Raw genomic sequence first — 12,291 nt, 5'->3', positions numbered from 1 at the left:
TCTCACTTGATAAGCTATACTCATCATGCATTCACAGCAAAGCCTCTAAAGGCTTAGAGTTCGGGTCAGTTAAAGAACTATGTGAATCTTTAATCAACCATCCAGCATTTTAATAGTTGAAGCCCCATAACAAAAATGAAGAGTGATGAGCTATACTTTCTTCCTGAAATATTCTCACCTTCCATCTTTTTCTCTTTAAATAAAAATAGAGACTTCAGTCACAGAGCCACACATAATAAGAGAAAGAAAGGGAGTTTGAGATATGATATAAAACTGGAAATATATAACCATACACACCTATGTACACATACACACACTATATATATACATAGTATTTATAGTATGTGTATATGTATTTATATTTAATATATTAAATAAGATATATATCCTTATATTCGATATTTTTATATGTAATATATATTCTTATAGTCATTAAATATGTGCATATCCATGTATATATATACTTCTCTGAGTCACAATAATAATATTGGAGCTCAATTTTAATTGTGGTTAAGATGAAGCTCACTCAGACAGAAACAAATCTCAATAAAATGGAATTCTCCGGTGGGTGTGCTTACCTGTTTTTGCCCACTCTTCAGATGAATACATATTCTGGCCTCCTCCCTTTTCCCTCTTTTAGTCCTTCTCCCCTTACTTCTCAATAATGTAGAGTTAGAGTTTAGGCTTAGTTTTTATTTGCTTTATTCAATAAGAATTATTTGCTTTATTCAATAAGAATTATATCCCTTGTCATCAATTTTTTTTAAAATGACTTGAATACTTCATAGTACTTTCTCTAGTGCAAGAAGAATAAAACAAAATTAAATTGCTTTTTATTTGCATTCCTTGATTTATTCCTCTACTGCACAGTGTCCCATAGTCAATTTAAAACCTTGAATAAAAGTTGGCATTGCTTCAGCGTGCAAGGTAAAAAGAATTTCAGGAATACAGAGAGAACATTAAACAATTAAAATATCATGTTATACAAGATGGTAATTTTAAAGTCCTTTGACTGGGAAGTTATTTTCTGCTCTGAATTAGAGAAGAAAAACTATACACCCCACTATTTATCAGTATAACATTTTTGGTTGACACTGTTGACCTTTGCCCAGTCAGAGTAGCTGAGGACATTTCTGAAATACTCATCCCTGTGTCACATCAGAGGGACACTCAGGCTTGAGAGGGCAAGTGCTTCAGCATCAAGAAACTCCTGTGTCAGTGTGGATATGGGTCAAGCACAAGCTATAGGACATCTTGTGAAGAAGAAAAGGCCGGTACAGAAATTCACTGATAAAGCCTTGATATTTTGATCACTGCATGACCAACACCATGACTCATAAGAGAGATTCATCATTCAAATCTTTAAGCATTCTCCTATAACCCTCAGCAAATGTAATTAACTAACTTTATAGTTAATTAATTATGTTATAATTAGTTAATTGGTCACATACAATTTAATTTTCACTTATAAATCATAGAAACCTAATGAAAGGATGAGTTGTGCACCACAGACGTATTAAATTCCTCACGTGGCCTAAACATTTGCCTGACCCACTTCTAAGAACAATACTACCAGAAGAAAAATGAGTCGTGTTTATTCAGTCTGACCAAAACAGCCATCAAACCAAGAATTCTTTACTCCCAACCTGTAGTACATTTCTTTGAATGGGTCAAACTATTGAAAAAACTGTGAAGTAGGAAGCCCCATTCCCATGTACTCAGCCTCATTCCTCGGTGATCTGCACCCTCAGGTTTAAATTTCAGCATCATACTCACATGATGCATCCAGCTCTGAAAACATTCTTCCCTGCCTCTTGTAACCTGCAACCCTAAGAATCAGTATCTGATAAACTACTTTGCTTTAAGGTGCTTAAGAGCTCACATAACCCCTCCCCCCGGCGCGCCGGCCCTAACGAGCCGGCCGGCCGGCCTGGCTCCCCTCCCCGGCCCCGACGGGCGGGCGGGCTGCCCTGAGGAGGCGGGGAGGGGAGGGCTGGGCCGGCCGGCGGGCAGACGACGATGCCGAACTTCTGCGCAGCCCCCAACTGCACGCGGAAGAGCACGCAGTCGGACCTGGCCTTTTTCAGGTTCCCGCGGGATCCAGCCAGATGCCAGAAGTGGGTGGAGAATTGTAGGAGAGCAGACTTAGAAGATAAAACACCTGATCAACTAAATAAACATTATCGATTGTGTGCCAAACACTTTGAGACATCTATGATCTGTAGAACTAGCCCTTATAGGACAGTTCTTCGAGATAATGCAATACCAACAATATTTGATCTTACCAGCCATTTGAATAATCCACACAGTAGACACAGAAAACGAATAAAAGAATTGAGTGAAGATGAAATCAGGACACTGAAACAGAAAAAAATTGATGAAACTTCTGAACAGGAACCAAAACATAAGGAAATAAACAACAGCAATGCTCAGAACCCCAGTGCAGAAGAAGGAGGTGAAGAGCAGGATGGAGACATTTTACCTTTAACCCTTGAAGAGAAAGAAAACAAAGAATACTTAAAATCTTTATTTGAAATTTTGATTCTTATGGGAAAACAGAACATACCTCTGGATGGACATGAAGCTGATGAAATCCCAGAAGGTCTCTTTACTCCTGATAACTTTCAAGCACTGCTGGGGTGCCGGATCAATTCTGGTGAAGAGGTTCTGAGAAAGCGCTTTGAGACAACAGCAGTTAACACATTGTTCTGTTCAAAAACACAGCAGAAACAGATGCTAGAGATCTGTGAGAGCTGCATTCGGGAAGAAACCCTCAGGGAAGTGAGAGACTCTCACTTCTTTTCCATCGTCACTGACGATGTGGTGGACATAGCAGGGGAAGAGCACCTGCCTGTGTTGGTGAGGTTTGTTGACGAAGCTCACAACCTAAGAGAGGAATTTGTGGGCTTCCTGCCTTATGAAGCTGATGCAGAAATTTTGGCTGTGAAATTTCACACTACGATAACTGAGAAGTGGGGATTAAACATGGAGTACTGTCGTGGCCAGGCTTACATTGTGTCCAGTGGATTTTCTTCCAAAATGAAAGTTGTTGCTTCTAGACTTTTAGAGAAATATCCCCAAGCTATCTACACACTCTGCTCTTCCTGTGCCTTAAATATGTGGTTGGCAAAATCAGTGCCTGTTATTGGAGTATCTGTCGCATTAGGAACAATTGAGGAAGTTTGTTCTTTTTTCCATCGATCACCACAACTGCTTTTAGAGCTTGACAATGTAATTTCTGTCCTATTTCAGAACAATGACGAAAGGGGCAAAGAACTGAAGGAAATTTGCCATTCTCAGTGGACAGGCAGGCATGATGCTTTTGAAATCTTAGTGGACCTCCTACAAGCACTTGTTTTATGTTTAGATGGTATAAATAGTGACACAAATGTTAGATGGAATAACTGTATAGCTGGCCGAGCATTTGTACTCTGTAGTGCAGTAACAGATTTTGACTTCATCGTTACCATTGTTGTTCTTAAAAATGTTCTGTCTTTTACAAGAGCCTTTGGGAAAAATCTTCAGGGGCAAACTTCTGATGTCTTCTTTGCAGCCAGTAGTTTGACTGCAGTGCTGCATTCACTAAATGAAGTGATGGAAAATATCGAAGTTTATCATGAATTTTGGTTTGAGGAAGCCACAAATTTGGCAGCCAAACTTGATATTCAGATGAAACTCCCAGGGAAATTTCGCAGAGCTCAGCACAGTAACCTGGAATCTCAGCTAACCTCTGAGAGTTACTATAAAGAAACTCTAAGTGTTCCAACAGTGGAACACATTATTCAGGAACTGAAAGATATATTCTCAGAACAACACCTCAAAGCTCTTAAATGCTTATCTCTGGTACCCTCTGTCATGGGACAGCTTAAATTCAATACATCAGAGGAGCATCATGCTGACATGTACAGAAGTGATTTACCTAATCCTGACACACTCTCTGCTGAGCTGCATTGTTGGAGAATCAAGTGGAAACACAGAGGGAAAGATATAGAACTTCCATCCACTATTTATGAAGCCCTTCATCTGCCAGACATCAAGTTTTTTCCTAATGTTTATGCATTGCTGAAGGTCCTATGTATTCTTCCTGTGATGAAGGTTGAGAATGAACGCTATGAAAATGGACGAAAGCGTCTCAAAGCATACCTGAGGAACACTTTGACAGACCAAAGGTCAAGTAACTTGGCTTTGCTTAACATAAATTTTGATATAAAACACGATTTGGATTTAATGGTGGATACATATATCAAACTCTATACAAGTAAGTCAGAGCTTCCTACAGATAATTCAGAAACCATTGAAAATACCTAAAAGACTTTTAAAATAGGCTTTCTCTTATATTTGATATTTGAAAAAATCTGTAAGAAATTTGAAAATATCTTACAGAAAAGTTGTAAGGTGTACGTAGGCCACTTAATCACTGAATATCTTGACCTGTAGGCCTCCCATTGAGTACATTAGTCATTGATAATCTGCCTGTTTAAATGGCCCGTTTGAAGTCCCATGCTTTGGAGACCTAACTGTCCCATGCTTTGGAGACCAGAAGATAGCATTGAAAGTACCATGTTACACTCTGTGTGATCTCTGCTAATGGCACTTTGAAATTGTATTAGTTTGAATTGTATTAGTTAAGTCATTTTAGATATAACATTTGTCACTGTGGATCCAATTGTCAGGTACTTAGTTATCAGTTCTTTGAAGAAATAAATTTTGAGGAGGTATGGGAGGAAGGAATACATTTTATAAAACATTACAATGAAGCTCATGACTGACCTTTGAATAGTAGGAGTTTTAAGTATGCTGTTAGAAATCTGTAAGGGACCGTTAAAATGATCAGGCTGTAAGAGAAACATGTGAGCTCGCCAAACAAGGATTTCAGTGTAGATTTTGCCTTTATCAAATGCAGTTGAAGGAACAAGTTATAGTTAAAGTTTGAATGGAAGAGCCTGCCATTGTTGTTCCACATCTGATTGTTGCTGTTTACATTCCTTTATTGAGCCTACATCTTCATAAGCTTTTTGACAGGTATATGTTGAACACTTCTGTTTCATGGTCAAGACAGGATCAGAGACCATGGATACTGACAACTGATTAGTCTGTTTTCTTCTGTCTTTTTCCATGACTATATCTACTGCCTCATTTTGATTTACAAGCAAAACCTAGAAAACCTACAAAAATAAGTGTTTTGTGGTTTATCTAGGAATAATACAGAAAATATTGCTGTTATTTTTGGTGAAGAAAATCAATTTTGTATAGTTTATTTCAACCTAAATAAAATGTGAATTTTGTTTAAAAAAAAAAAAAAAAAAAAAAAAAAGAGCTCACATAACACCTCTATCTCTCATGAGCTTGTATTTTTCAAGGCAATTTTTAACTAAACATCAAAAAAACTGGATTCTAGTTTAGGTGTTTTGGGTACCAGGTCAGGTGACTTGGGAAGCTGTTAAAAAAAAAGAAAAAAGGAAACATTTATTCTCCTCAAATTACCCCAGATAGGCAGTACCACGTTAGCCTCCAAACAGCCAGACCTATTTCTCTGTGCTTTGTCCCACTCAATCCCTGACATCCCCATCGGTTTTGAAGTCATTAAGAATAATGGCTAGCATTGGGGTGGGAAAGACTGATTCAGATACCAAAATCTTTAACAAATGATGCTCCGAAGTTTGTTAAAAGATAAGAACAATGAAGACCAAAGGAATTAGAATTGGATGTCCTGAGCTTCAGAGCATCAAGACTTTTACAAGAGTTATAAAACTGTGGAGTGTCATCCTATGAGAGCAGCACTGGGAAACTAGGAAGATATCAAGCCCAGCTCCAACTCCTAAAGAGGCTGGGAATGAGGCAGCATCAACCTCCCTTGGAGACAGCAGTGAAAATATATCAAGTATAGGCTTGAATTAAGATGAGGAGAAAGAGCGAACAGTCATCGAGGACATAAAAGAAGAGTTCATGAGTCAGGAAGTCAGAATTTCTGAGAGTAAAATGAAAGGGTTTTGGAGGTAGAGGTGGAGTGAGCAGCTAAGTCAGGGAGGGGAAGTATAGCCAAGTATGAGAATGAGTGTTCCGGGAAGGAGAGGTGACCAATGAGATTTACATTTTAGGTGGTGAACGGGAGAAGAAGTGAAATGGATTCAGTTCTCACAGAATCAGCTGTGGCCCCAAAAGAAGGCCTGACAGCAGGGCACCAAACAGAGCATGTGTTCATCTCTTGACTTGTGGGGCTATACAAGGGCAGTGGCCAGCAGGACGGGAAAGCTTAGAGATTTATTGTGTAGGCAACATGGAGACGCCAACATGATCCCCATGGGGGAGACGGCAGGGACTCATATATACCTCTTCTCTTCAGCATGTCCCAGGGCTTGTGAAGGACTGCCTCTGTAGTAAAAGCCATTAATCATTCGAGCTCACGGGAACTGGAGGAGTTGTGTGCTGATATGGAGCACCTGTAGCTCCCCAAGTGCCCAGAGCCTCATGCTCCTCTTCCCTGAATTCTCCATGGTACACTCTCAGGGTTTTTTGCTTGTATTCCATTTCCTAGGTTTAACGAAGGCAGAAGCCCAAAACTGCATCCGGGTTGAAACAAAGAAACGCTTCCTTTTTGTTACGAAAACAAAAGTGGAAAACCGGTGCACCACTAACAAGCTGTCAGAGAAATATGGAGGTAACAGTGCTTTCTCTTAGCAACTTACCCAGTGCGTCCTGACTGGCAGTAATTTAAGTACCATATTGCACATGACTGTGACTATACTATTTTTCACTTTTCATTAGTTTCATTTGTTTGTCTCAGAGCCTATGTGTGGTGGGGGAAGGGAGCAAATCAAATACTAGTACTACTTAAAAGGGGACATGTTTAAGATTTTCTTTATCTCCTATTTAGTTTGTTTAACTGAATGCACATTTATTTATTCTTCCTCTCGGCCAGACTCAGTATTAAGCATTGTAAAGTACAGATGGGCATGAACTAGGTCTTCCAATCAAGGAACTTACAAAGTAAGGATACATATAGACAACCATTAAAAATACAAAAGATGTGGTACATATATACAATGGGATACTACTCAGCCATAAAAAAGAATGAAATAATGCCATTTGCATCAGTGTGGATGGACCTAGAGATTATTATACTAAGTGAAGTAAGTCAGACAAAGACAAATACCATATGATATCACTCCTATGTGGAATCTAAAATATAATGCAAGTGAACTTATTACAAAACAGAAACAGACTCATAGACATATTATAGAAAACAAACTTATGGTTATCAAATGAGAAGGGGGGGTAGGGATAAATTAGGAGTTTCGGATTAGAAGATACAAACTACTATATATAAAATAGATAAACAAGGTCTTACTGTATAGCACAGGGAACTATACTCAGTATCTTGTAATAAATCATAAAGGAAAAGAATATGAAAAAGAATTATATATATGTGTGTGTATATATATCCATATATATGAAAAACTGACTCACTCTGCTGTACACCAGAAACTAACACAACATTGTAAATCAACTATACTTCAATAAAAAAAATAAAATAAAAGACAAATAAGCTGTAAGAGAAGTACATTAAAAAGGCTCAGGCAACAAAGCCAGAAACCTGAGTGCTGTCTTTGATTTCTCCCTCCCTCTTTCTAGCCTCTACATCCAATAAGTAGTCATTCCTCCTCCTTAATATTTCTCCCACTTCTCCCAGCTCTTCATTTCCACAGACATGCCTTCCATTCATCATTTCCAACCTGGATTACCACAGAGGCCTCCCAACTGGTTCCCTTGCCTCTGGTCTTGCCTTCTTCCAATCTATTCTACACATTTTCTGTTAGAGGAATATTCTCCAAGGCAAATCTTATCATGAAACACCCATGCCTTAAACTTGTCATGGTTTCACATAGCATTGAAGATAAGTTCCTGCCTCTCTCTCTGCCTAGCTAAACTTTATGTAGTCTCCTAAATAAGTCATGCTCTCTCCTGTGCCTTGCCATTACAAATAACTCCTTCCTCTGTGTAAAATTTTCTTATTCCCTTACTCTTCCTGACTGATTACTACTTCTGCTCAGAACAAAGGAAATCAGAATCACAAAAACTCCCAAAATATGAAGTTTATATTGTCATGGGAGGACAGCCAAGGAACAGATAATAATATCATATTTATTATAATAATAAATAGGTAGTTTTAAATATCAGAGCCTATCAATGGTCTACATGTGGATGCCCATGTTGAGCATAAGCAAAATGAGAGCTGATCTGACAACTACACATTTGTATTATACCCCCCCAAAAAAAGAACAGTATGCAAAGCAATCAACCTAGTAATATAAACCAAAGAATGTACAGATTCTATAGCAGTTTGTCTTGCAATAGAATAATTTAATAAGAATGTGAATTCAGTAAATCAAAAGCTCAGAGATGAAAACATTAAATATAAGAATTAATTGAAAAGGAAGATTTCAAAGCTAAGGTACAAAGACAACAAATATTGAAGAGTATCGCCATTATAGTTATAAATAGACACTGCAAGTTCAAAATATAATTGTCTGAAGATAAAATTAATAAAGAAAAGATCTAAAGTAATTCATAATGAAAAAATCCAGATATTAACCATTATTAAAGAATATCTAATGGAAATGGAACGACAAATGTAATTCAATAGATGGGAATTAGTGTTCCTGAAATAGATAGCCCAAGAAATGAAACAGAAAAACTATTTTTTTCAATATATATAAATAAATAAATATACATACATATATATATAAAGTCCCTGAAATAAAGGAAGCAATTTGTCTTATTTGTATTAGAAATATTGTTCAAATATACAATTTCAAGACAAATTCTAGTTAATTAGCTAAATACAAAGATTTTTAAAATGAATTCAAGTATCCTAGCTGAAAGAACAAGTTCCCTACAGAATAACAACAAAATCTGGCTGGCGTCAGACTTCTTCTTGACAAAATGGAAAGCTACAAGATGATAAAGGAATGTCCACAAATTTCTAAAAGAGAACAGAAAATGTGTTCATATGTAGAGGTAACAGAAAGACATCTCAAAACATGAGAGAATTCTGGAAATATTCATTCTTGAATACTTACCCAAAAAAAACTACTCGACTATAAAATCCATCCAACATAGAGATGAGAAAATGTCAAATGTGAATTCTAGTTTTCAGCTTGTTGGGACACTGCAAAATCAGAGACTATTGCAATAGTCTCCAAACTGGTTAATCAACTATCAATCCTGCCCAGCTGACACATTGCTAATATTCCTGAATTGTGTCAATTCCCCAACCCAAGTTTTTAGTGCCTGGCTTTTAGCAGATTCTCAACTAATGCTTATTAATCACAATGACAATTTGCCTAAAAACAAAGACACATTTATGTTGTTTTCTAAAAGCAAAGCACACTTGAGAACAGATGTGGATTGACTGGTTCAAGATGGCAGAGTAGAAGGACGTGTGCTCACTCCCTCTTGCGAGAGCACAGGAATCAAAACTAACTGCTGAAAAATCATTGATAGGAAGACACTGGAACTCACCAAAAAAGACACCCCACATCCAACACAAAGGAGAAGCCACAATGAAACAGTAAGAGGGGCACAATCACAATACAATCAAATCCCATAACCGCTGGGTGGGTGACTCACAAACTGGAGAACAATTATACCACAGAAGTCCACCCACTACAGTGAAGGCTCTGAACCCCATGTCAGGCTTCCCAACCTGGGGGTCTGGCAACAGGAGGAGGAATTTCCAGAGAATCAGACTTTGAAGGCTAGCAGGATTTGATTGCAGCACTCCAACAGGACTGGGAGAAACAGAGACTCCACTCTTGGAAGATACACACAAAGTAGTGTGCACATCAGGACCGAGGGGAAAGGAGCAGTGACCTCATAGGAGACTGAACCAGACCCACTTGCTAGTCTTGGAGGGTCTCCTGCAGAGGTGGGGGACAGCTGTGGCTCACCATGGGGGCAAGGACACAGGTGGCAGAAGTTCTGGGAAGTACTCCTTGGTGTGAGTCCTCCCAGAGTCCACCATTAGCCCCACCAAAGAGCCTCTAGGCTCCAGTGCTTGGTTGCCTCAGGCCAAACAACCAACAGGGAGGGAACTCAGCCCCACCCATCAGCAGACAAGCAGATTAAAGTTTTACTGAGCTCTGCCCACCAGAGCAACTCCCAGCTCTACCCATCACCAGGGCCTCCCATTAGGAAGCTTGCACAAGTCTCTTAGATAGCCTCATTCAACAGAGGACAGACAGCAGAAGCAAGAAGAACTACAATCCTGCAGCCTGTGGAACAAAAACCACATGGACAGAAAGATAGACAAAATGAAAGGGTAGGTGCTTCCCTGGTGGCACAGTGGTTAAGAATCCACCTGCCATGATATACTTAAAGTGATGAAAGGGAAGAAACTACAATCAAGGTTACTCTACCCAGCAAGGATCTCATTCAGATTCGATGGAGAAATCAAAAGTTTTACAGACAAGCAAAAGCTAAGAGAATTCAGCACCACCAAACCAGCTCTACAACAAATGCTAAAGGAATTTCTCTAAGTGGGAAACACAAGAGAAGAAAAGGACCTACAAAAACAAACCCCAAAAAATTAAGAAAATGGCAATAGGAACATACATATCAATAACTACCTTAAACATGAATGGATTAAATGCTCTAACCAAAAGACACTGGCTTGCTGAATGGTTACAAAAGCAAGACACATATATATGCTGTCTACAAGAGACCCACTTCAGACCTAGGGACACATACAGACTGAAAGGGAGGGGATGGAAAAAGATATTCCATGCAAACGGAAATCAAAAGAAAGCTGGAGTAGCAATACTCATATCAGATAAAATAGACTTTAAAATAAAGAACATTACAAGAAGCAAGGAAGGACACTATGTAATGATCAAGGGATCAATCCAAGAAGATGATATAACAATTATAAACATATATGCACCCAACATAGGAGCACCTCAATACATAAGGTAACTGCTAACAGCTATAAAAGAGGAAATCGACAGTAACACAGTAATAGTGGGGGACTTTAACACCTCACTTACACCAAAGGACAGATCATCCAAACAGAAAATTAATAAGGAAACACAAGCTTTAAATGACACAATAGACCAGATAGATTTAATTGATATTTATAGGACATTCCACCTCAAAACAGCAGATTACACTTTCTTCTCAAGTGCTCATGGACCATTCTCCAGGATAGATCACATCTTGGGTCACAAATCAAGTCTCAGTAAATTTAAGAAAATTGAAATCATATCAAGCATCTTTTCTGACCACAACGCTATGAGATTAGAAATCAATTACATGGAAAAAAACGTAAAAAGCACAAACATATGAAGGCTAAACAATATGCTACTAAATAACCAAGAGATCACTGAAGAAATCAAAGAGGAAATCAAAAAGTACCTAGAGACAAAAGAAAATGAAAACACGATCCAAAACCTATGGGATGCAGCAAAAGCAGTTCTAAGAAGGAAGTTTATAGCTATACAAGTCTACCTCAAGAAACAAGAAAAATCTCAAATGAACAATCTAACGTTACACCTAAAGGAACCAGAGAAAGAAGAACAAACAAAACCCAAAGTTAACATAAGGAAAGAAATCATAAAGATCAGAGCAGAAATAAATGAAATAGAAATGAAGAAAACAATACCAAAGATCAATAAAACTAAAAGCTGGTTCTCTGAAAGGATAAACTAAATTGATAAACCTTTAGCCAGACTCATCAAGAAAAAGAGGGAGAGTACTCAAATCAATAAAATTAGAAATGAAAAAGGAGAAGTTACAATGGACATGGCAGAAATACAAAACATCCTAAGAGACTACTACAAGCAACTCTATGCCAATAAAAAGGAGAGCCTGGAAGAAATGGACAAATTCTTAGAAAGGTATAACTTTCCAAGACTGAACCAGGAAGAAATAGAAAATATGAACAGACTAATCACAAAAAATGAAATTGAAACTGTGATTTAAAACCTTCCAACAAAAAAAGTCCAGGACCAGATGGCTTCACAGGTGAATTCTATCAAAAATTTAGAGGAGCTACCACCCATCCTTCTCAAACTCTTCCAAAAAATTGCAGAGGAAGGAACACTCCCAAACTCACTCTATGAAGCCACCATCACCCTGATACCAAAACCAGACAAAGATACTACAAAAAAAGAAAATTACAGACCAATATCACTGATGAATATAGATGCAAAAATCCTCAACAAAATACTAGCAAACAGAATCCAACAACACATTAGAAGGATCATACACCATGATCAAATGGGATTTATCCCA

The 12,291-nt window shown here is 38.0% G+C and overlaps 2 protein-coding genes across 2 annotated transcripts in view; both read left to right on the top strand.

The window, feature by feature from the left end:
• The window catches only part of C6 (complement C6), an 89,031-nt gene that overhangs the window by 39,279 nt on the left and 37,461 nt on the right, over positions 1-12,291 (top strand). The window contains exon 9 of the mRNA XM_061187744.1: positions 6,536-6,658. Within this exon, the coding sequence (XP_061043727.1) occupies positions 6,536-6,658 (123 nt within the window). The remainder of the gene's footprint in view (positions 1-6,535; positions 6,659-12,291) is intronic.
• LOC133089650 (52 kDa repressor of the inhibitor of the protein kinase-like) lies at positions 1,928-5,128 on the top strand. Its single transcript, XM_061187743.1, has one exon. It carries the CDS (start codon positions 2,020-2,022, stop codon positions 4,306-4,308), a length of 2,289 nt encoding a protein of 762 aa, XP_061043726.1. The 5' UTR covers positions 1,928-2,019; the 3' UTR covers positions 4,309-5,128.

This window comes from Eubalaena glacialis, chromosome 4 (assembly GCF_028564815.1).
Source record: "Eubalaena glacialis isolate mEubGla1 chromosome 4, mEubGla1.1.hap2.+ XY, whole genome shotgun sequence".
NCBI classification, from domain to species: domain Eukaryota; kingdom Metazoa; phylum Chordata; class Mammalia; order Artiodactyla; family Balaenidae; genus Eubalaena; species Eubalaena glacialis.
This window is presented reverse-complemented; position numbering and strand designations above follow the sequence as displayed.

Excerpts from the sequence above, each read along its gene's own strand:
- LOC133089650 (XM_061187743.1), top strand. The coding sequence starts at position 2,020 with ATGCCGAACTTCTGCGCAGCCCCCAACTGCACGCGGAAGAGCACGCAG.